The following is a 22,842-nucleotide window of genomic DNA, read 5'->3' on the forward strand; positions in this document are numbered from 1 at the left end:
TGCCCAAATTTCTCGAAGCCCTGGGTTGCTGACATTTACACCATAAATTTATCAACAGTTGCAGCTTACCGCAAGTCAAATGTCTATCGCACTGATCCTCATAGCTTCAACTAACATTTGTCTGTTCTGCAAGTTGCTGTTTATAAGCTGAACAGCCTGCTTACGCAGTTATGAGCTTGCCATGCCTCAAAGACTGTCTTCAACCTTTGTCAGAATTGATTTTACCCACCACATTACTGTCTTGTTTGCCACCTTTGTTCACGTTTGTGATGAGCTTTAATCTTACGGTACAATTGTGCAGAACATAGATGTGGAACCTCCAGGCATTCCTGCCGTCACCCATTTCCCCTGCCTCCCAGCTGTTTCCCATGGATCAGATGAGGCAGGAGATTGTGAGAAGAGGAGGCTTCAACCTCCCACCTCTACTATCTTTCCCACATGATCTACATGAAGCACCTACATGAAGAAACCTCACTGAGTTACAGTGCCAAGCTGGCAAGGGAGCAAGATTTGTCTCTTCCTGCATCGACAGCTTGCTGTGTTTCCTCAGTGTTCACACACCATCTTCAGATGGAAAATAGACTAGCCTGCTAGAAACTGAACTAGCGAATATTTACAGAGGTTTTACTGATGTTTCTACAGGTGTTTTCACTCATAATGTTGCATGTTGTATACTGCCTTAATATACTTTTATTGAAAGTGCGGGTTAAACATATTTCAATAAATAAAACAAAATAGAATTTGCCCAACTCCCTTTTAAAAGCATCTGTGTTATTGGTCATTGCCATATCCCGTAGCAGCAAATTCCAGTTTAATTATGTGCTGAGTGAAGGAGGACTTCTGCCCTGCATTTCCCATCTTTCAGCTTCTGCTGAAAACTGGAAGGCTTGGGTTTCCCAGGACTTGACCCTGGAGAGAGAATTGTGAGATGTTTCATATATCATATGTCAGGAACAAACTGTGAGGAGCCACCGACTGCATACAAGGAGAGAGGTGAATCTACATGTTGAGGCTCCTCACTGCTCATTCACCAGACCATGGTGTTTGCTGTCTTGTCTGAACTGGCAAACAATGCTCTGTGCTTGCTATGCAACCCAGGACAGGAGACTACCCAGTTGGGCTTCCGTGTGCCTCTAATATCAGAAAGAAGCACAGTGATATTTTCCTAAGCTTTAGAGAAGTACAGGACTTCATCCCTTACATGCTAGGCTTTGGACCTAGAGCCTGGACTCAGGACCTAGAGCCTGAGAGAAGGGCAAGGAGTTGTCCCTGATAAGGTGTGTGCTTTGGGGAGCCTCCTTGCTTCCACGTGCCTCCAAAATGACTCAGGAAGCTCTGACTGACAGTAGGTGACCTGCCAAGGCTGGTCTTAGCAGGTGCCCAATCACATAGACTACTAGTGCTGGACTTGGATGGGGAGTGAGACCCAGGAGTGGAGAATCTTTGTTCCTCCAGTTGTACACCATTTTCCATAGCCATTGGCTATGATGACTGGGGCTGATGGAAGCTGGAGTCCAGCCAGATCTTGAGGTTCCCTATCCTTGTTTTAACCCTTTCACCACAGGGAAAGAGGAAAGAGGAAAAACATACATTGAGGGCAAAGCCGTTGGGGAAAATATGTGGGAACAGAAGCCAACTCCCACCCGCTTTTTGCTAAATGTATATTATCACTTCTCACATAACGTGTACTTTGTCCCTAAGAGGGGAAGGAAAACTGAGAGCGAAAATGGACACAGAGAGGTGCAGTTGGAACCGCAGATGTGAGAAAAGCTGAAGTTCACATATAGTTTTCAAATAACCAGCCAAAATATTTGGCTGCAGGCTTCTTAACTCCATGCAGCAGGGATCCAAAGGGCGGGGAAATGTCGTGGCATGTTCTCACCCCAGAAATGCTTAAGCTTATTCCAGAAAACCACAAGAAATTGAGTTTTCTATCCTTCTTCATATCTACCTATCTATACATCAACTTGATAAAATTGTTTGATTTTCAATTTTTTCTCACATTTAAGAGCAGGCAAAATGAGCTGCGGTGAAGTGTAACTGAGAGGTCCGAACAGTGTAGCCAGCTTGAAAACTGGCAAACACCCAGTTGAGCAACCAATAGCCATAGAAGGAAATTTTTGCTATGGGAAGAAGGTCAGATTGTAGCAAGCCTGAAGTGAATGCGCTTAGGTATACACACAGCTTTTGTGGCGGAAGAATTGCTTGAGTAGGCGAAAGACGACAGGGAGTGGTGGAGATTTAACAGGACAAGCAAAGGTCCAAAACAGGTGAGCAGGACATATGATGCCAAATCGGGCTTGCCTTTTGCTGGAGTCTGGACAGGAAGAATGCTACAAATGAAGCTGTCTTGGAGAACATGCTACCTTATCTTGTAGAAATGTCTTAGCATAAGGCAAGGAGCTTGAACATTCATTATCTCTATTTGCATCAGGAACAAGTAATCTCTTATTTAATTTTTGGGGGGGCACAGGTTTTGGTGGGTGGGTGTATAATACCACTTTGAATCTTCATGTGTTAGTGCCAAAGCTACCACACACACACACACACACACACACACACACACGAGAGAGACAGAGAGAGGGGGAGAGACAGAGATAGAGGCAGACAGAGAGAGAGAGATCTGCAAAGTACACCACAAGTGCAAAAAAAACCTGCAATAAATAATGCAATGGGCAATAGCCCCCAAAAACATCTTGATAAGAACTCAACGCACAGAATACTGAAAAACTTGCAGAGAGGAATGATAACTGGGTGGGATTAGGCTGGAGTGGCTGGAAGAGGAAGGCGCAGAAACAGTCATAAAGCCATAACTTTGTATGCATGCATGTTAGAAAGGACCATGGTCTGGCTAGGTCACTTCCTGGTTCACTATTTCTAAATGTCTCCAGGGATGGAATTGAGAATGTCCATATAAATCCATGGAGAAATCTAAGAAGTCCATGTAGCTGGGACTGACACAAATGTGTCTTCATTTCATTTCACTTTTATTTTGTATACTGCCTTTATACAAGGTGGTTTGCAAGCTGAAAAAACAACAAAACAGACCACAAGGATCACACACCTAATAACAATCAGATCCAATACAAAAAAAAGTCATAAGAAAAACATATCTTTAAAATAAACAGCTTATTTCAAATAAAGAATATTCAATAACCCATTAGAATATATTAGTAAACAGTAAAATTAAATATAATCAAATAATAACTAAGCAGTTTACACTTAACAATTACAATAAATAATTGCTAAACAATAATCAATAAAAATAACGGAAATTCACAGTGCATGAAATACCAAAAAAAACCATGTAAAAGGATCCAGTTGTGAAAACAAGGACACACAACTTATAAAATTATTTTTAAAATATTTAAATAATGTCTTCCAACCCACCAGGGGCAAGAACAACCTCAAAGAGAACACAGGACTTGTCATATGCCTAGTGTGGAGAAACTGAAGAAAGAGAAATCCTTCTCATAATATTAAGGTAAAAGGTAAGGTAAAGGACCCCTGGATGGTTAAGCCCAGTCAAAGACAACTATGGGGTGTGGCGCTCATCTCACTTTCAGGCCGAGGGAGCCAGCGGTTGTCCACAGACAGTTTTCCGGGTCATGTGGCCAGTATGACTAAACCACTTTTGGTGCAACGGGACACCGTGACGGAAACCAGAGTGCACAGAAACACTGTTTACCTTCCTGCCACAGCAGTACCTATTTATCTACTCACACTGCCATGCTTTCGAACTGATAGGCTGGCAAAAGCTGGTACAGAGCAACGGGAGCTCACCCCATCACACTGATTCAAACCACCGACCTTCCGATTGGCAAGCCCAAGAGGCTCAGTGGTTTAGACCACAGCGCCACCTGTGTCTCTCATAATACTAGAACTCAAGAGCAACCAATGAACCTGAACGATGGACTATCCAGAACGGACAAAAGGAAGTACTTACTCATACATCACACAGTTAAACTATGGAATCTGCTACCACCATGGGTTCTCTATGCCTGGTTTACCTTTGAACTCTGATGGGGCAAGGGGAGTTTACGTGCAATCCTATCCCTGTTCAACAAGAATAAATCAAGATTAGGATGGCACTGTTCCTGGAGTGCAGAAATATAAGCAACAAGTCAAAACCCACATCCCACAATTTCCAAACCATTAACTATAATCAATTCGATATGAATCAGATCACATACCCATAAGAACCAAGAGCTCAGGGACCAATAGGTTGTGGACTTGCCTGGAAAGGGGAAAAAATGAAGCTCCTCAGGAGTCATTAGCCCCTGTTTCTTGCTTCCCTGTCGCCAGACTAATGCAATTATCATACTCAAAATGCCAAAGTTTGCATAAGTAGGAACAAAAATGAACTTTATTGGTTTAAGTAATACTGTTCTAATGTGCACACTGCATTACAAGGCATGACTTATTTTCGAAATGACCGAAGCAGTGTTTTCTGCAGGGACAGTGGAAACTGATTTTACGAGCAATTAAAACAAATAAATAAAAACCCTTCCAGTTCATTGTGATGGCAGGACTACACTGTAAAATGTGGTTTCTAAAGTTTTATGTGGACCTTTCTGATACAAAAGCAGTGGAAGAACACTTGCAGTTTATGCCAGACCTGTTCTGCTCTAAAAGCATTGGGAGATCTAAGTAGCAAGAAACGATCCTATGATGTGGCTACCACGTCCATATTTGCAACTTTAACCTTGATATAGCTGTCTATGGCATGTTGGTGGCAAGGAAAAAAATAGATATATAAAAGATGAATTCCTGGATGCCAGAATTCAAGTTTGGGGCAAGTACTCTTTGGTGAGAGTCACAAAATCACAAACATGCAGCAAAGCATGGAAATATAGGCTGTTAGACCTTTAAAATATGCTCTTCTAAGTTCCTTCCAAGGTTCCCCACTTCCCTTAGCATAGAAAAAGACACATATTTGGTAAGTTAAAAATAGCTTTACTTACAAACTCTTCAAGGGTCCAGTTCATGTGCATTTCCTGGGGGGGAGTCACTGTTTTGTTTTTGTTTTTATTATGTATTTTTTGTTTTTTTGTTTTGCATTTTTACCTTGTGAAATCTATGGATGAAGGGCACCATACAAATTTAACAAATAAGAAATAAGTAACTTTCCATATAGCCATCAGAGCACACAGGCAGTGAAACCTGGCTTAGTTACAGTGATGAAAGTTCCTAAATTATTGGTATAGGAACAGAAGAAAGGCTTGTTAGAGCCATGTGGCTAAACTGCAGCAAGCAGCTTAGCCTCTTCGCACGCTGAGCTTCTCTGGTAGACTGAGGTGAACAAAGGCCTTGATTGCCTTCCTCCCAAGGTGAGGGGGAGTAGCCTAGCTAAGCCTAGCAGGCCAGCATACTCTATGGCATTAACCCCTTCATGCACTAATTAGACTTAAGCATGTTGGTTATATGAAGCTGGATATCCCACAGCTTGGTGGCGTCATGGTGAGATTACTAGAATGTACTTTATGTGGTGATACTTGCAAAGACTCTTTGAAGGCTGCAGTAAGTTCCAAGCACAAGTGCTTGGCTGTTAATCACTACTCACCCTTGTTAAGTCATATTTCCAAGCCCCAGTGTTAAAAGATCATCACTAGATGAAGTATCATCACAACCGAAAACATTGGTTTTAACCTGTAAAGCTCCAAACAAGGGACCATCTTCTCCTTTATGAACCTGCTCTTTGTAAATTTATCCTTTGGCAGCGAGACAGGTTTCTTTCAAGGAAGGAAAGGCCGTGTGCATTGTTTTCTATTCGGGAACTTCAGAGTCTCGAGTCTGCTTAGCTTCAGAAAGGCTGCCAAATCCTAGACTTTCAATGATTAAGTGCACGGGATTCTTATCCAGCACTGAATATTGCAAGAAGGGTATATGGATCACTGCTCATAATATTTTGTTGTAACAGGGTTTCCCCCCCCTAAAATCCATGTTTTCCTTCTTCACAACTGAAACTGTTCATTTTAACAATGCCACAGTTTTCTGATGAGGTCTCTAAAGACTTGTTCCACGGACTGGAAGGTTTCTGGAAATGTTTTTACCCTGTGAACACATTTCCCCCCAAACTAGTTTTAGAATGCTGTTTGAAAGAGATGAAAGAACAATTAAAAACACTTAGGGGTAAGGGGGTGGGGAAAGCAACGCTATTAAAACTAGTTCAGAAAACTCAAGAAATGCATATACTGCACTGGGGAAAGAACAGAATGCCTCAGTCAACAATCTAGAATAACACAGTGGAAAGTGCTCTCCATCACTGCTTCCACTAGTGATGGAACAAGCGATCAGTGCTGTGGCATTAATAGCAAGCAGATGCTCAGCAGCAGGAACCTCACTGAGAAAACAGCATGCAAGCATTTGCAGATCGGGGGAAGCTAACTGCAAGGCTTGGCAGCTTATAAAGTGCATCCACAAGAGCAGAGAGGGAGGAAAAGGTACTGAAATGTAAAGGGCAGGAGGTTGAGAGCCAATCACAATGGGAGTGTGCCTTTAACAGCAGTGCAGGATTTTAGCAAATGTTGATATTTAGTAATTTTTTAGATCTCACTCTTCCTCCAAGGAGATCAAGGTAGTGTACATGGTTCTTCACAGCTACCATTTCATCTTGACAACCCTGTGAGGGAGGTTGGGCTTAGAGAAAGTGGCAAGCCAGTCTAAGGTCACCCAGTAAGTGTTATGCATAGAATGGTAGAACTGTCAAGTTGGAAGGGACCCTGAAGATCATCTAGTTCAACCATCTGCAATGCAGGAATACGCAGCTGCCCCATACGGGGATCGTACCTGCGACCTTGATTTTATCAGTACCAAGCTCTAACCATCCTGTGTATATTTGAACCCTGGTCTCCCAGATCCTACGGTGGATCTACACAGGGGGGGAGTGCTATAAATAAGTCATAAATTCAATCGTTATAGCAAAAGGGGGGGGGAACGGTATGTGAAATCGCATAGAAAAGTTTTGTGCTCTACAGTGCCATCTGGTGTTGCAAGTGTATAACGCATTTAAAACGCTGGGGTTTTTTTACTAATGTAGCTGAGTCCTAGTCCAAAACCCTCACAACACTGCGCTGGTTCTCACCTGTATGAGAACATTCAGTTGCCCAAATCCTCTTGTCTGCAGAAGAGTTTGAAAAGTACAAGAGGAAGCATAACTCTGCACAATAGACACTGAAGGCAACCAACAGCCTCTGCCTGGCACTACTGGAAAGCAGCAGTATTACTCTTCTATTTCTTCTTTGCACCCATTCCCCTTAGCCAGACATGAAATACAGTAATGAGAACTATGGATATGCATTACAATAAGCAGGGTTTATTGTAACGTATCATTTCATCGTTCATTACAATTACTGTGTAAAACTATTAAAAACTCCTCTAACAGGCTTGCTAAATTTGCCATAATGGCCTTGCCAGATTTATTAAATTCTATTAGGGTGGGTGGTCACACAAACAACTTGCAACACCGAAAGCCAACATCAGCACCCAGCTCCCTGAAGAATTATTATCTCAGGCATGCTCTTTCAATAAGGTCTCCTGCACCAAACCCTTTCGAAATGAATGGGGTCTGTGCAAGATTCAAGTATTGCAGGCTTGAGTGAAAATGTCAAGCAAAATATACAGAGACGGAGGCCACCGTATGATAACTGAAAAGTAACACTGGCCATATTTTCTGAACAAGCTAATTACATTTTCTGCTCAAAGTTGATTCATTATTTTAGCATTTATGAGGAAATGAAAGTCAGCCATGCAGAAATATGACTACAAATTACTGTTGCTCCAGACAAGTTTTTCAAGTTGTCCTATAAACCATTTGTGCATTAATGTTCCACAGAGTTTAGCAGGGCACTATTCAGAGAATGTAACTGCAATTAGCGCCACGCTTTCGAAATATCTGAGATTCAAAGTATTGCAGCATTTTTTTTATTAACTATCGATCTCGTCCTTATATTGTACAATTGAGGGCTTGTTTTATAGGTAAAGAAGACAAAGAGTTAGAAAAAGCTATCCCATATAGCTAAATACTCCAATCTTGGCCGTTTTCTCACTCTCTTAGGTATTCACAAGCAGGTTTCAGGTAGTTTCCATGTTAAGAATAACATGAATCTGTAAGGTGGCCCTTAGCAGAGTTTCGGATTAATAGCTGGATCCATTCCTGACACTGGATCCATACATAACTGAGGATCTTCAGGGAGCACTAAGCCTTCTGCCTCTTTCTTGACAGCACTTGGATAGGCATACTACTAGCACAGGTAATGAAGGTGCAGCTCTATGGAGGGATGGGACTTCTGGAGTTGTCGATGAACCTAAAAAGATGACTTTTATGAGGACCATTGGCCACTTAGCCTAGTATTGTTGATGCTGATAGGTACCAGCAACCTTTCTCACAGCAACCTTTGTGTGAGTTATGTCAGGTGGAGAAGCAGCTAGATGCCCAAGGCCACTCAGTTTGTTGAGAGATCCTCCTGACGAGGTTTTCTGTGCCCTCCAGATATTGTTGGGACTACAACTCCCATCAACCTCATCTTACATGGACAACAGATGATGGGAGTCATAGTCTAACAACATCTGCAGGACACCATTTTGGCTATTTCTGCTCTAGGCAGACCAACGGCTATTGAGGGGTGATACCTGCAGTGTGGGAGGTTGGACTGCTGAGATCTCGGTTCAAAGCCTCACTTGAAAGGCTCTCTGGACAAACGACTTCCAGCACATGGTAAAACTGTTCTCGAACTATACCATAACCTAGAACAGGATGGGGGAATATACTCATAAGAGCATATAGTGCTTAGTGCTGCAAAAATCTGCAATCAGCCAATGGCAGAAGGTGTGGCATTATTGTGGAGTTTTTGAGCATCTGTTCCATGGCAACGTCCTACCCATTAGTTTGGGATTATATGCACACATATCCATTATATATGTTAGCAATCATTATCCTATGGAATTGCCCCATTACGTACAGAGATAGAGAGAGAGATTTATTTCATTCCCAACTGAGGCTATAGTGTAATTTCAGTACTGGAAGATAATATAATACAGCTGTTGGCCAGGAAGTCACTTACAGGTTTTTCTAGTCCTTGGAAATTTATGCAATTTAGTGAAATGATGAACTGAGAGAGGATACTGGGATTGTATGGCAGGCAGTTTTCATCATCAAAATAAGTACTGGATTGTTTACATCTTTCTGTTTACATTTTTCTTCTAATTTTTGTATCACCTTGGCTCCAAGCATTCATTTGAAACCCCAGCTGTACTACTGTAGAAACCAAAGTGTTTAATAAAAAATGTTAAACCAACCTCAGCTGGGACCTTTACTTATTTTCCTATATGAATTGAAGCTTCTGTTTGACAATAAAATGAAAAAGAAATGGAATAAGAAAATAAAGACAATTTATGGAATTATTTAAAGAAAGGCAGCGGTGTCACTTCTCTCTCCTGATTTGTTAATTGCAATTAATAGAGGGCTAATGCTGACATATCATGATCCAGCCAAAGTTAAACATTGAGACTGATGGACATTGAATGAATGAATGAATGAATGAATATACGATTGCAGCATAAAGATGGTTCCTGTTTGAAGGCCTGTACTCTGATTGTTTTGTATTGCAAACTAGGCTAGTTCTTTAAATTGTCATAGCAGACAACAGTGAATGATGGGAATTGTTGTTGCTGGCATCCATCTGTCTTGAGAGACAATGGAGTATGCTTCCAAGGGTGAAGTCAAACCGCTGCGTTAGCAGCACCAAAGTGACACACCCCCACCGCTGGGCGCAAGCCTGGGCAGTTTGTTTGGAGGTCCTGAACTGCCCAGACAACAAAACCTCCCTCTTGGCCTCACTGATGTGGTCCAAAGGAAAGCAGAGCAACATGTTTGGCACCAGCTTGGCTGCAGGAGTTGCCAGAAGGAGGCATGCAGGCATCCAACCATCTTAGGGATTCCACCCCAGATTTGTGTAGGGTTTACTCCTGAGCTTTTTCTTCTCCCTAAGATATCTCACAAAGCAGAGGAGGTTTAGGGTCAGAGTTTTCCTTCTCCTAGATGGGCTATCTTCCCAGGTTGACAGGCCCTATCTGCCCTTCACTTCCCTCTGTTAGATTTCTGTTATGCCACTGTGCAGTTTTTGGAGTCACAAGACTCTGTTTACATTCCAGACTGTTGGAACTCTCACAGGAGACAGGAGACGGATGTTGATGTTTCTGGTTTCCTGTTTCTTTCTCCCAGTTCTTCACTGACTCTGAGAGCAGATGTCTATTCTTTTCTGTCCTGCATAGATAGAAATAAACCTAGCATATATTTCTCGCTCTTCTGCTGCTGTTTGGATACTCTGCGTAATGAGGGAACGTGCCTGAAGCCTCGTTAAAGGCTTAGGTTGTTAATCACCGTTGGAAGAGAGCCTCGATGGATTCCGACGTACGTCGTGGGGGAGAGCCATTTCAGCTCGGTCGTATGGAATCTCGGACACCCTCTACACAGCATGTGCAGAAACTGCCTTCTTGACCGCTGGATCCACCATTGGTCCCGTCCGTTCAGTCCAAAACTGAGTGGTTGAGCAAAGCTATGCTAAAGTATGGTTTATTGACATGAGAATTTAGCCTCTGTATGCTGAAAACAAATCCCAACAGCAAATGAAAATTTATTTCTCGGAATGAAAGATTTCAGTATCTTTGAATGCAGCGACTGTAGCATTCATGGATCCCACCTTTTAGCATGGCTTATTTTGAATTAGCTGTAAGAATGGCAGAGTTAATGGGAAGCTTTTTCCCCCCAACAAATTTTATGTTGTGGCTGAATGTGATTGCAGAATGCACTCATCTGTGCTGTTACCATAAATTACAGCATCCATTCTATTTTTTTCTTTTCTTTTTGAAAGAAAACCAAAACACCAAGATTAAAGCTGAGCCTCAGCATTAAACAGATGGCGAAGCTGCAAACGCTAACAGCTCTGATCACCTGCTGGCATGTGGGTGTGGCTGCAAACAACCTCCCTGACTCCAAACAGCTGATTAGGGTACAATCACTATTTTTCTCTCTCATTATGGAAGTGCAGATGTCTCTGGCAACCCCTGGATAGCTCTATATGGCATCACAAATGGAGCCAATCTGCTCCATTTGCACCCCTGTCACTTGGGTAGCTTCATTTTCTTTCATAAAGTTTTTTGGAAGGGTGTGTTTTCTACGTGGGTTTGTTTGCTCAATCAGGCACAACGCCTTTGCTGTATTTCCTAGCTTCACTGGATCTGAATTGCTGCAATGTGCAGCTCATTCAGCAATACGGTCTTCTAAAAAGCAGCCGGAGAAGGACTCATGGGAACCATTGGCTCATCTAGCTCAGCACTGTCTAATTCTGTACACAACACAGAATTACAGAACTGTAGATTTGGAAGAGACCACAAAGGTCATCTAATGCAACCCCTTGCAATGCAGGAATCTTTTGCCCAAGGTGGGGCTCAAACCACCATCACCCTGAGATTAAGAATCTTATGCAGTGGCTCTCCGGGGTTCCAGACAGAAGGTCTCTCCTACTATCTGGTGATCTTGGGAAGTGAACCTGGGAACTTCTGTGTATGAGGTCTTCCCCAACAATTACGATTGGCACTTAAGATTTAAGAATGTGCACCTTCCTGTCCAGTTGTTTTTGGGGGTGAGGATGCATAGCATATGCTCTCCCAGTGGGCTATGGCCCTTCCCTTCCCTGGAAATGACTCTGTTCAGTTCCACACAACCAATTTTTTTCAAGCACCAAAGCAACATTTCATCCTTCCCAAAAAGGCAAGCACATAACCTCTTGCCATGCAGCAATCTCTACAGAGCTGCTTTCCGCACATGATGCTCTCCATAATCGTAAGCAGGCCTCTGTAATGTGGAGGCTGGCTATAACACTGTCCTGGATTTAAAGAACCGGTGGCGCAGTGGTCTAAACCACTGAGCCTCTTGGGCTTGCCAAGCAGAAGGTCGGCAGTTCAAATCCCCGCAACGGGGTGAGCTCCTGTTGCTCAGTCCCAGCTCCTGCCAACCTAGCAGTTCGAAAGCACGCCAAAAAGTGCAAGTAGATAAACAGGTACCGCTCCGGTGGGAAGGTAAACGGCATTTTCATGCGCTGCTCTGGTTCGCCAGAAGCGAGATGAGCGCCGCAACCCCAGAGTCAGCCACAACTGGACCTAATGGTCAGGGGTCCCTTTACCTTTACCTGTGTTTGGCATTGCAAGCGTAATCTAGGTTTCATGGTATCATGCCGGAGAAGTTAGAAAAAATGGCACATTTAGTACAACCGGGACATTTGGCCCAACTCATTTGCTACCTATGCCTCCTAGCTGTTATTCCTCTTCAGGGACTGTTCCATTTGTATGAATTTGAATTTCTTCACTTTCTTGCTTCATGCAGTATTAAAAAGTACTACCATTCACCAGGTTGCCATCAAGGGATTATATATGTTTGGCCTTAATAAAGCATAGAATTGCAGTCTGCAAACACAGGTAAAATTGTATGCTTGGTGGGCGTAATTAAATACAAAGGCCAGCTGGCTCTCTGGGCTCTTAAATAAAAAGGAATTTAATCTTAGTTTAACAAGATATAAAGGAAACACATTTGTATAAGAAAGCCTCGGGATTTGCCCTCCTCTAATTACTACTTCACCCTCAAATCCTTTCATCCTTCCTCCCCAGTGCCTGGGGCACTGGAAGTATGTTTTGCAGGCAAACAGCACCCTGTTTATCATTCGTTGCAGAATGAAGCTCCAGTGTAGAAGTGTCTGTAAAGGTGAATGTAGCCAGGAACTTAAGTCTGAAAATGGGAAAAGCTGCACTTGCATGGGGATTCCATCTTTGCACACTTTGACAATCCTTGGATTGTGCAAACAAGCGTTTGTGTGTGGTGTGTGGCAGCCAGAAACATTTTTGTCTTGCAGAACTGCAGGCTACTGTATATTTACTGGGACACATGTCTGTACCTATAGAAATAAACATACCTTCCACATTCACGCAGATTGCTTACTGGTGCAGAGCATAATAAAATGTGACTTTCTGGTGTTAATTAGGGAAGTCTTAAGACAGCTTAATAGAAGCGCCAATGGTAAATGAATGTACAGGTGATAAAGGTTTTCCCTTGATCCCTCCAAAGGGTTGTGTAACTAAATAATTGTCCCATTGACAGGATCGGCAGCAACAGGAGCTGATATGTTCTATGCTTAAGTAATATTATTTTAGGGTCATTTGGTAGTCAATATCCATCTAAGCGAGGATTTGGGCTTTGGGAAGGAGATGCAAGACTCTGGCAGGGTCCTCAAACCCTCCAGCCTTTTCCCCAAAGCTGGGAATGTGCTAACTAGGCTTTGGGAAGAAGGGAAGGGAACTCTAGGAACACATGCATTCCTTCCCAAAGTCCAGTGCCTTGCTTCCCCAGCAGAGTGAGAGCTGGGGGTAGGGCCTCAGATGTTGCAGAGGGCCGCTAAAAAAGACCTTGAGGGCCACATGTGGTCTGTAAGGAATGAGGCAACTTTTCAGTATGGCCAGTGAGTCTGGGGTGATTGGAGTTGGAGCCCAACCACATCTCTGCCTGAGACGTGTGCACAAACTTATAAGCAGTTATTTTAGACTTAATAAGAAAACTATAATGGATTTATGTGGAAACATATGGTTATGTAGGAAGTCTGCAGAAGAGAGAAAATGTACATTTGTATGCCATGTGATAAATTGGGGTGGAGGAATGACCCAGTAATCTTTTACTTCTGATTAACTTGGTTGCTTTACACATTTAAAGTGCTAATCATTCGACACCCACAAACTTTTATTATTCCAACAACTTTGGTGAGAAGTCGTTAAGATTCTGCGTCTGAGAAATGATGAGCATTTGGGTCAAACCTAAATTTATTTTCATCTCACTCTGAAAATAACATATTATTATTATTATTATTATTATTATTATTATTATTACTATTATTATTTCAAAACAAGCATATTAATTTCACTACACGTTAAAGGTATATTGCCTCTGAGAACCAGGCCCTAGGATGGATGGATCTTTTCCCTCTTGAAGGCTGTTCTCCCAGATTAGGAAAAAAGAAAGGATATGAAGTGAGGCAGGTCATTTTGACTCAGGTTTTCTCTAAGCAAGCACACACAGCAACCTCCTGTTAGCAATAGACAATGATCAATGGCGCTCACCTAGAGACTCTGGTAAAAAATGTGTTCCGTCAACTTTTGCTCAGTTTTACAATCTAAGAAGGTGTGTTGCAAATCACAGTGATCTTGTGACCCGAGAGTTGATTTTGTTGAGTTCAAGTCACATCCTTGCGGTGAATTAATTTATTGGCTACTGAAGGCCATTTATTTCACAGCAGTTGCCTACAATTCCCAAACTGTGGGACATGTGTCTGATAGACAAGTGCCTACACCTTATTGTTTCCAGTAAGTGCAAAAAAAAAACCCAACCCTTTTTTATTCCTGCAAAATCATCTACCTGTGCCTATTTTATTTTATTTATTAGATTTATATACCACCCTCCGCAATAATCTCAGGTTTGTGGGTTCGAGCCCCACATTGGGCAAAAAAATTCCTGCATTGCAGGGGGTTAGTCTAGAAGACTCTTGTGGTCCCTTCCAACAATAAAGCTCACCAAAAACCAACAGGCTACTATTATAAGCGCTTATGCACCAACACTGGATGCCGATGAAGACATTAAAGAAAAATTTACTCTCAGCTGGATACTGTCCTATCTGAGACGCCTAAGGAAGATAAAATAATACTCCAGGGTGATTTTAATGCAAGAGTTGGGCGAGATTTCGATCTGTGGCCTGGGACTATTCGGAAAGAAGGAGTTGGCAACAGCAACCAGAACGTAATCTTACTTTTGATGATATGTGCAGTTTTGTTATTACCAACACACTCTTTTGACAGAAAAATAAATTTAAAACTTCATGAAGGCATCCTTGGTCAAACCACTGTCACCTCTTGTTGTTGTTTAGTCGTTTAGTCATGTCCAACTCTTCGTGACCCCATGAACCAGAGCACACCAGGCACTCCTGTCTTCCACTGCCTCCCGCAGATTGGTCAAACTCATATCACCTCTTAGACTATGTTATTGTCCATGCTAAAGATCGCCATGATCTTAGCAAATCGTCTCTTAACAATATCCGAGGTGACCCTTCCTGAATCCCAAAATGCTTTTCTGCCTTCTAGGGGGACAGTGGACATGATTTTCACCACTCAGCAGCTTCAAGAAAAGTGCAGAGAGCAAAACCAATCCCTGTATATGGCGTTTATTGACCTGACTAAGGCTTTCAACACTGTAAATCGTAATGCCCTGGGGACTGTCCTTCTGAAAATTGGCTGCTCAGATAAATTTGTAGACATCATTCGGCTCCTCCATGATATGATGCAACAATCGCAGATAACAATGTCTCTGAAAGTGAACCATTCACAGTGGGATTAGGTGTTAAACAGGGTTGTGTTATTGTCCCAACTCTATTCATTATTTTCATTTCCATGATCCTACACTTTGTCGAAGGGAAACTCTTCACCGGAGTAGAAATCATATATCGAACAGATGGAAAGCTCTTCAGTCTGAGCAGGCTGAAAGCAAAGAGTGGGGTTACCGTAACTTCCGTCATAGAGCTTCAGTATGCTGATGACAACGTAGTGTGTGTACACTCAGAGGATGACCTCCAAACCATCCTAAATATCTTTGCAGAAGCTTACGAATAGCTTGGCCTATCACTTAATATCCAAAAAACCAAAGTGCTGCACCAACAAGTACAAAATAACCCCTCTGCAGCGCCACAAATCCAACTCAATGGTGTAACATTGGAAAATGCCGATCACTTCTCCTACCTAGGCAGTTATCTTTCCACAAGGGCCAACACTGATGCCAAAATCGAACATCGCCTGAGCTCTGTGAGTGCGGCTTTCTCCCAACTGAAGTGCAGAGTGTTTGAGGACCGGGACATTTGCAGAGAAACCAAAATGTTTGTTTACAAAGCTATTGTACTACCAACCTTACTATATGCTTGTGAAACATGGACCACTTATAAACGCCATCTCCAACTCCTCGAAAGATTCCATCAACGGTGTCTCTGAAAAATTTTACACATCACTTGGGAAGACAGGCGAACTAATATCAGTGTACTGGAAGAACAAAAGATCACCAGTGTTGAAGCAATGATTCTTCAACATCAACTTCGTTGGACTGGTCATGTTGTGCGGATGCCTGATGGTCGTCTTCCAAAGCAACAACTCTATTCCGAACTTAAAAATGGAAAGCGTAATGCTGGTGGTCAACAAAAGAGGTTTAAAGACTGTCTCAAGGCAAATCTTTAAAAATGTAGTATAAACACTGACAACTGGGAAACACTGGCCTGCGAGCGCTCCAGTTGGAGTACAGCCTTTACCAAAGGTGTCATGGGCTTTGAGGACACTCGAACTCTGGAAGCAAGGGAGAAACGTGCTAGGAGGAAGGCATGCTTGGCAAATCCACACCGTGATCAACTCCCACCCGGAAACCTATGTCCCCACTGTGGAAGGATGTGTGTATCCAGAATTAGCCTCCACAGTCACTTACAGACTCGTTGTTAAAACCATGTTTGTGGAAGACAATCTTACTCGGCTACGAGTGATTGCCACAGAAGAAGAAAATCTATGATTCTGTTTTTATTGTTGGTGTCTTTATTGTTAGTCGCACCAATTTTTTTGTTAAGAGATTGTTTTCATATTCGTCAAGTTTCTTTTATGCTAAGTACTGTATGTATGTATGACCATCTTGGCTGTCTCTTAGTGAAGACCCAGATCATTGAGCCTGAGCTTCCACAGCCACCAGCCGCCACGAACCACCATTGGTAGGACTGGCAGCGGCAGCAGCAGATACGTTCAGTGTTTATAATATTTCATCCTCTTGCTAATTATGCTGCTTTAAATGTGCATTTTGTATTTGACTTCCTTTAGCCATGTTTTCTTTTGAAATGCTTAAGTTAAAAAAAAAATGCTAGCCATGTTAAATGTGTATTCTGTACTTGACCTCCTTTGCAAAGTTTTATTTTGAAATCTTCAAGATAATATTTTAGTTCCCTGTTACCTATGTTGTTTTGAATGTATACTTCATATTTAACTTTATTCAGAAATGTTTTATTGAATTTTTTTTTATGTAGGCTGCAAACTTTCCCCCCCTTAAAAATATAAAGTAGTATAGAAATGAAATGAATAATAGTGATAAAAATATATAGACTTATAGCCACTGAACTCCTTAATCTTAATCCTTTCCTATTACTGCTGCCTCCTACCAACAGTCCTATTCTGTGCCAGGCTGTGTTAATAGGTTTTGGCAAGTTTAAATGGTATAAATCAGAGGAGGTGGATAACAAAATGACTCATGTTAAGTAGTTAAGATACAAAGGGAAAGCATTAGCGAGGAAGAAACTATGCCTCTTACAGCCATCACTGAATGTTTCAGATTCTTGTCATGTTACATAGTGTAATCAGTTCTTATTCTGCACGGAGGAATGACTGTACCTCTCAAACGCATTAACAAGTTAAAGTTGTCATCATCAAATCAAGAAACAGAAAAACAGGAAGCACAGCATGTAAAGTTCATGTAATTTCTCAGAAACTCTATTCCTTTAAACATCTGTATACATTTCTATGCATTATTTTGAATGTATATATTCTGGATTTTTTTTTTTAAAAAGGTAACCAAACACAAATGCACCATTCAAGATAGCTTCATTAATTTATTTCTAATTTGGCTACACTGAAAGGTGCTTTCAGATTTACTCATCCAGAGGCAAAATTGATGAAATCTGATTTTCCTGGCTAACCCAGAATGTACCAGGTTTGGCAGCTCAGGAGGCGTGGAAAAGTGAGGTGCTGTGTTCGGTTTCTTTCACACAAAAATTTGTGAGAAGATGTGACCTAAATCCCAAACTAAGTGTCAACATTTCCAAGGAATTTTGCATATTGAGCTGCAGTCTGCAACAGCTTGATGTCAGCAGTCTTTAACCTCTGCAGAGATTATTCTGTTTGGAAATACCAGTGTGTATGTCTTGCTAACTAGAGTGTTGTTAGGATGGATAGCCAACTAAAATCATCACACTAGGGTGAGGGAATATGCCATGTAGATTAGCAAAATAAAATTACTGTTGCAGATGGCAGTGGTTCGTGGCCAACTTTCCCTTATATTCACAAGGCATGCACAACTGGTTGTGACCCATTCATGTGTGGCATGGACTCCTGATGTTACCCCCTACTCCTACGGGGGGAAAGAGTTGACATGTTGGTTGGGAAGGGGAAAGGAGCAAAAACATCTGTCGCATAACTGGATTATGCTTCAGGGGATGTTAATAATGGTCTGCTGAAATGAGAACTCTCTGGCAAGGACCTACACAGATATTCCATGCCAGAGAGCGCTCATCTCTCCTTCTCAGCAGACCCTTATTAACATTCCCTGAAGCATAATTCACTTACCTGACAGATGCTTTTGGTTCCCTTCTCTTCCCCACCCCCATTCCCCCCAAAATACACATTTCTGCTCCATTTACACACACAACGCCTTCCTACACGTATGTCGAGTCCAAGATGGACTAGCGTTACGCAGCAACTCCTAGTTCTGACACTTGAAAAGAGATGCCTCTTTTTTCCCCTTTTGCATCTATCATTTCCTTTTTCCTCTCCACTTCCTGCACTGGGCTGTAGGCAGGAGATAGCATTACTCATTGCATCTGGAGAGAATTTGTCAGTTCTTCAAATCTTTTTCAAGTATGTGTGCTGCAGTAGAGTGGGAGGCCAAAGACTCAGGTTGGCTGTGCCTAAAAGTGCCTCTCAAGAATACAGTACAGTGGTACCTCGGGTTACATACGCTTCACGTTACAGACTCTGCTAACCCAGAAATAGTACCTCGGGTTAAGAACTTTGCTTCAGGATGAGAACAGAAATCAAGGCCCCATTAGCTAAAGTGGTGCTTCAGGTTAAGAACAGTTTCAGGTTAAGAACGGACCTCCGGAACGAATTAAGTACTTAACCCTAGGTACCACTGTAACTGAAAATACAGAGTTCTCAATAAAGGTACTTCTGGGCACCCTCCCTTTCTTTTTCACCTTCCTGGTGGTGTCCCCCCCCCCTTTTTCCCTTTGGAAGAAACCACTGAGTGTCAACCTGGGGGGGAAAGAGGTCTCTGCATCATTACCAGCAGACATAATGGGGTGGGAGGAGGGGAAGCAGATAGTTTGAGGTTTCAGAGAGGCATCTGGGTGACCACAATGCCAGCTGAGAGATCTCTCTTCCAGCTTCCCTTGGCCAGAGTGCAGGCTTCCCCCAGGTCACCACGAAGCAGCGATGGTCTCTTTTCTTACCACCCCTCTGTGAGCCATTAATTCTTCATACTGCTGGCAAAAAAGCAACCCAATCACACACTCCTGGTGCCTTCCTCCAGCATGCAGCAAGTAGATCAGCTCACATCTTTGAATCCTGTTCCCTTAGTTTGTACTCGCAATCATTTGTGGACATTAGGAGTCTCGCTCCATGTGAAAATGAACTGGGAGAGAGAGAGAGAAATCTGTCCCACCCCCACACACCCTCCCTTATTTGTAACTGCCCTAGTTAGAAGGAAACTGTTATTCATTTCATTCCACTGGAATCTTTTCTAGCCTACAAAGGACCTCAGGATGTTTAACGCTAGTACAGTGCTACCTCGGGTTAAGAACTTAATTCGTTCTGAAGGTCCGTTCTTAACCTGTAACTATTCTTAACCTAAGGTACCACTTTAGCTAATGGGGTCTCCCGCTGCCGCCGCACAATTTCTGTTCTCATCCTGAAGCAAAGTTCTTAACCTGAGGTACTATTTCTGGGTTAGCGGAGTCTGTAACCTGAAGCGTCTGTAACCCGAAGTACCACTGTAATGGAACTGCACCGTAGGATCTCTAGAGTAGCTACACACTCCCTCTGACAGCAGCCCCTGACAAACATCCTGCCATAGGAGTTCCCCACATTCACCTTATTCCCCCTCTTCCAAACACACCTGTAACTGTAACAAAAAGCTCACAGCCAATCCTGTGTAAGAACTGTCTTCTTTATGCACCCTGCCTTGTTAAGAGCAGGGATGGGGGAACCCGTGGCTCTCCAGATGTTTCTGAACCAGAAACCTCACCCTCCCTGACCATTGCCCATGCTGGCAGAGCCTGGTGGGAGTTGGAGTCCGCCAACACCTAGAGGGCCCTACAGGCTTCCTCATCACAAGAGAGAAAGCACCTGCATCCCTGTGTGTCACCTCCCCCCTTCGACATACACTTTATATACATTCTCTTCATCACATTCCACTTCCCACACAAATACGCTGCTCACTTACAGCCCTCACCAAAATACTCCCCGCAGACATACATCCCTAAACCTGGGCAGGAAGGCGCATGCTCAAATGGTTACCAACCTCGACGGAAGCAGCAGCAGCGCTCAGAACCTCAAATCTTAACATGTTAAAGAAGAGCTGTGGGAGTGCGTATGCTTTGCAGGGGAAAGCTCCCCGTCATCTCTGCGCAGGGCTGGGAAAGCCCCCGGCCTGAAATCCCAGACAACTGCTGCCAGCCAGTGTAGGCAATAGTGAGCCAGGTGGAACCCATGATCGGATGCAGGATAAGGAGCTTCCTAATCTTGTAAGTGTGTTGGTGTGGGTTTTCCCTTTGCCTGTTCATTCAACCGGGCTGGGAAGCAAGCAGCAGCTAACAGTTCTGGGGTGCCAGGCAGGCAGGAGCCCTTCCCGTGCCACATCCAGCCCACAGGGGCCTCCATTCTTATGCGTGGGGTGCCCCAAATTCTCCGCTGCTAGTGGACAACAGGTTGGCTGCCTCTGCCCCTTGGGCACGGCATTGGCTATCTTCTACATCCCATCATTCTCTCAGTTCCCACACCTAGAGAGCTGGGCAGCAAGCAGCCCACATCTTTAATTCTTAGCTGTAGCTAACACCACCCTCAATCTCACACACCACCCTGTGATGGAAAGAGGGGCTGCCTGCCCCAATCAATCAACATCAATACAAATCTGAGATTCTGCACCCACCCCCAGCAAAAATCCTGGCTGCACCCATGGGGGTGCCTCTCTGGAAGAGAAAAACACACAGACTCCATTGCACTCTTACACGAGAGAAACCAACAGCGCCTGCCACCTATTCCCTATCTTCCCTCCACGGGTGCCGATTTGAATAAGATATTGAGGGCGGGGGTGGCGCAGGTAAGCCCCGCCCCGCATGATCACATGACATGGCACACCATTCGAATGGCAATGCTCATCAACTTTGGGGGGGCCTCGGATATTTTATTGTGGGGGACGAAGGGGGCCTCGCCCCCTAGAAGTTGGCTCCTCCGCTTCCTTCAAACCCCACGGCGGAAAGGCTCCCTAGATAAGGATCGCCCCCCCCCCTCCAGCCCTCCCACATCTTCCCGCGCTTTTCCCCTTTCCCAGCGGGGGAGGCTGGAAGCCACAGGTGCAGCTCCGCGAAGGGAAAAGCTCCGAGCGCCAAGAGGAGCTCCCTGAAGGAAGCTCTCTGGATCCGGGAAGCGAGTCAGCCCGACCTCATAGCAACCCCGCTACTGTTTCACACGACCCCCTTTGAACTCTTCTGTTTCGAAAATGAGAGAGAGAGAGAGAGAGAGAGAGAGAGAGCGCAGCTGGCTTCTCTCTGCCCTATTCCCACACCGTCGTCGTCGTCGCCGTTTGGGCAGCGCGTGAGGGAGACGCGCCTGACTTTCCACCCCTCTCCCAAAAGCGGCGCCCACCCCCTCACTTTGGCGGGAAAAAGCCACTCACGCGGGGTAGTAAGCGTAGGGCGCCGTGCAGTTCTCCTCACACGCCTCCGAGTCCATCAGCAGGTAGTCGCGGCTGTCGTTCCTCCGCGCCCCGCTCGCCGCCGGAGAGCCGTGAGGCCCGAAGGGCGGCTGGCCAATTTGGCTCATGGCGCTGCTGCTGCTTCTTCACCCCGCTCTTGGATGGGGTCGTCGTCCCTGAGAAAGCCCCTCGTTTCCTTCTCCTCGAATTATTATTTAAAGGATGACCCCCCCAAAAAAAAAATATAACCTGACACACACAAAGGGGGGGAGAGTGGGGCGCTCCTCGCACTCGGGGCTGCTGCCTTTCCTTCAGAAATAAGGAGAAAAAGTGGCCCCGGGGTTCCCGCCGCCGAGGAGGAGACTGGGCTGCTTGGCGCGCCCGCCGCTCGCAGCTACGGGCAGCGCGGTGTCCCCATGGCGAAGGAGGAGCCGGGGTCGCCGGAGCTCCAGCGGAGGCAGCGAAGCCCCGAGCAGCCCTTCGCCTTCGCTTTGCTGCCGGGGTCGCTCGCTGCAGTCCATGAAGGTAGCGGTGGCGGCGGCGGCAGCAACCGAGCAGCCCCTCAGACACCGACTGAGGCGAGCAGAGAGAGGAGTTACTATGTCAACCAGCGAGATCCGCCGCCGCCACCCCTCCGAAAGTCGTCACTGCCCGCAGCCTTTGCCAAAAAAAGGAGGGGGCTTTAAAAGTTTGCGCGGCTCCCGCTGTCGAGGAAGAAAGAAGGGGGAAAGGGGTGGAGGAGAGAGAGAGGGAGAGGAAATCACATGGCGCAGGAGGAAAAGTTCTGGCGCGCCCGGCCGAGATGCGAGGCGCACCATCCTCGGCAGCCACGCCCCACGGTTGCTGCCCGCCCCCTCGACGTTCCCTTGCTTTCCCCCTTGTAGCGCAGGCACGTCCAACAGGTAGATCGTGATCTACCGCTAGATCACTGGACGTCTGTGGTAGATCACTGGTAGATCACCGGCTCCCCCCATAGAAGCTCAACAACTTTGGCTCGCCTAAAAAAAAGCTCATCATTTTCTCCCTGCACCCCCCAAAAATGGGGCTTT

At 44.4% G+C, this 22,842-nt stretch overlaps 1 protein-coding gene across 1 annotated transcript in view; it reads right to left on the reverse strand.

Annotated features, from left to right (window-relative positions):
- TRPC6 (transient receptor potential cation channel subfamily C member 6) overlaps positions 1-22,587 on the reverse strand; it is a 71,904-nt gene extending 49,317 nt beyond the window's left edge. The window contains exon 1 of the mRNA XM_081001907.1: positions 21,776-22,587. Within this exon, the coding sequence (XP_080858033.1) occupies positions 21,776-21,921 (146 nt within the window). The 5' untranslated portion in view covers positions 21,922-22,587. The remainder of the gene's footprint in view (positions 1-21,775) is intronic.
- Positions 22,588-22,842: the final 255 nt, after the last annotated feature.

This window comes from Podarcis pityusensis (genome assembly GCF_964106645.2).
Source record: "Podarcis pityusensis genome assembly, chromosome: 4".
Classification (NCBI taxonomy): Eukaryota; Metazoa; Chordata; class Lepidosauria; order Squamata; family Lacertidae; genus Podarcis; species Podarcis pityusensis.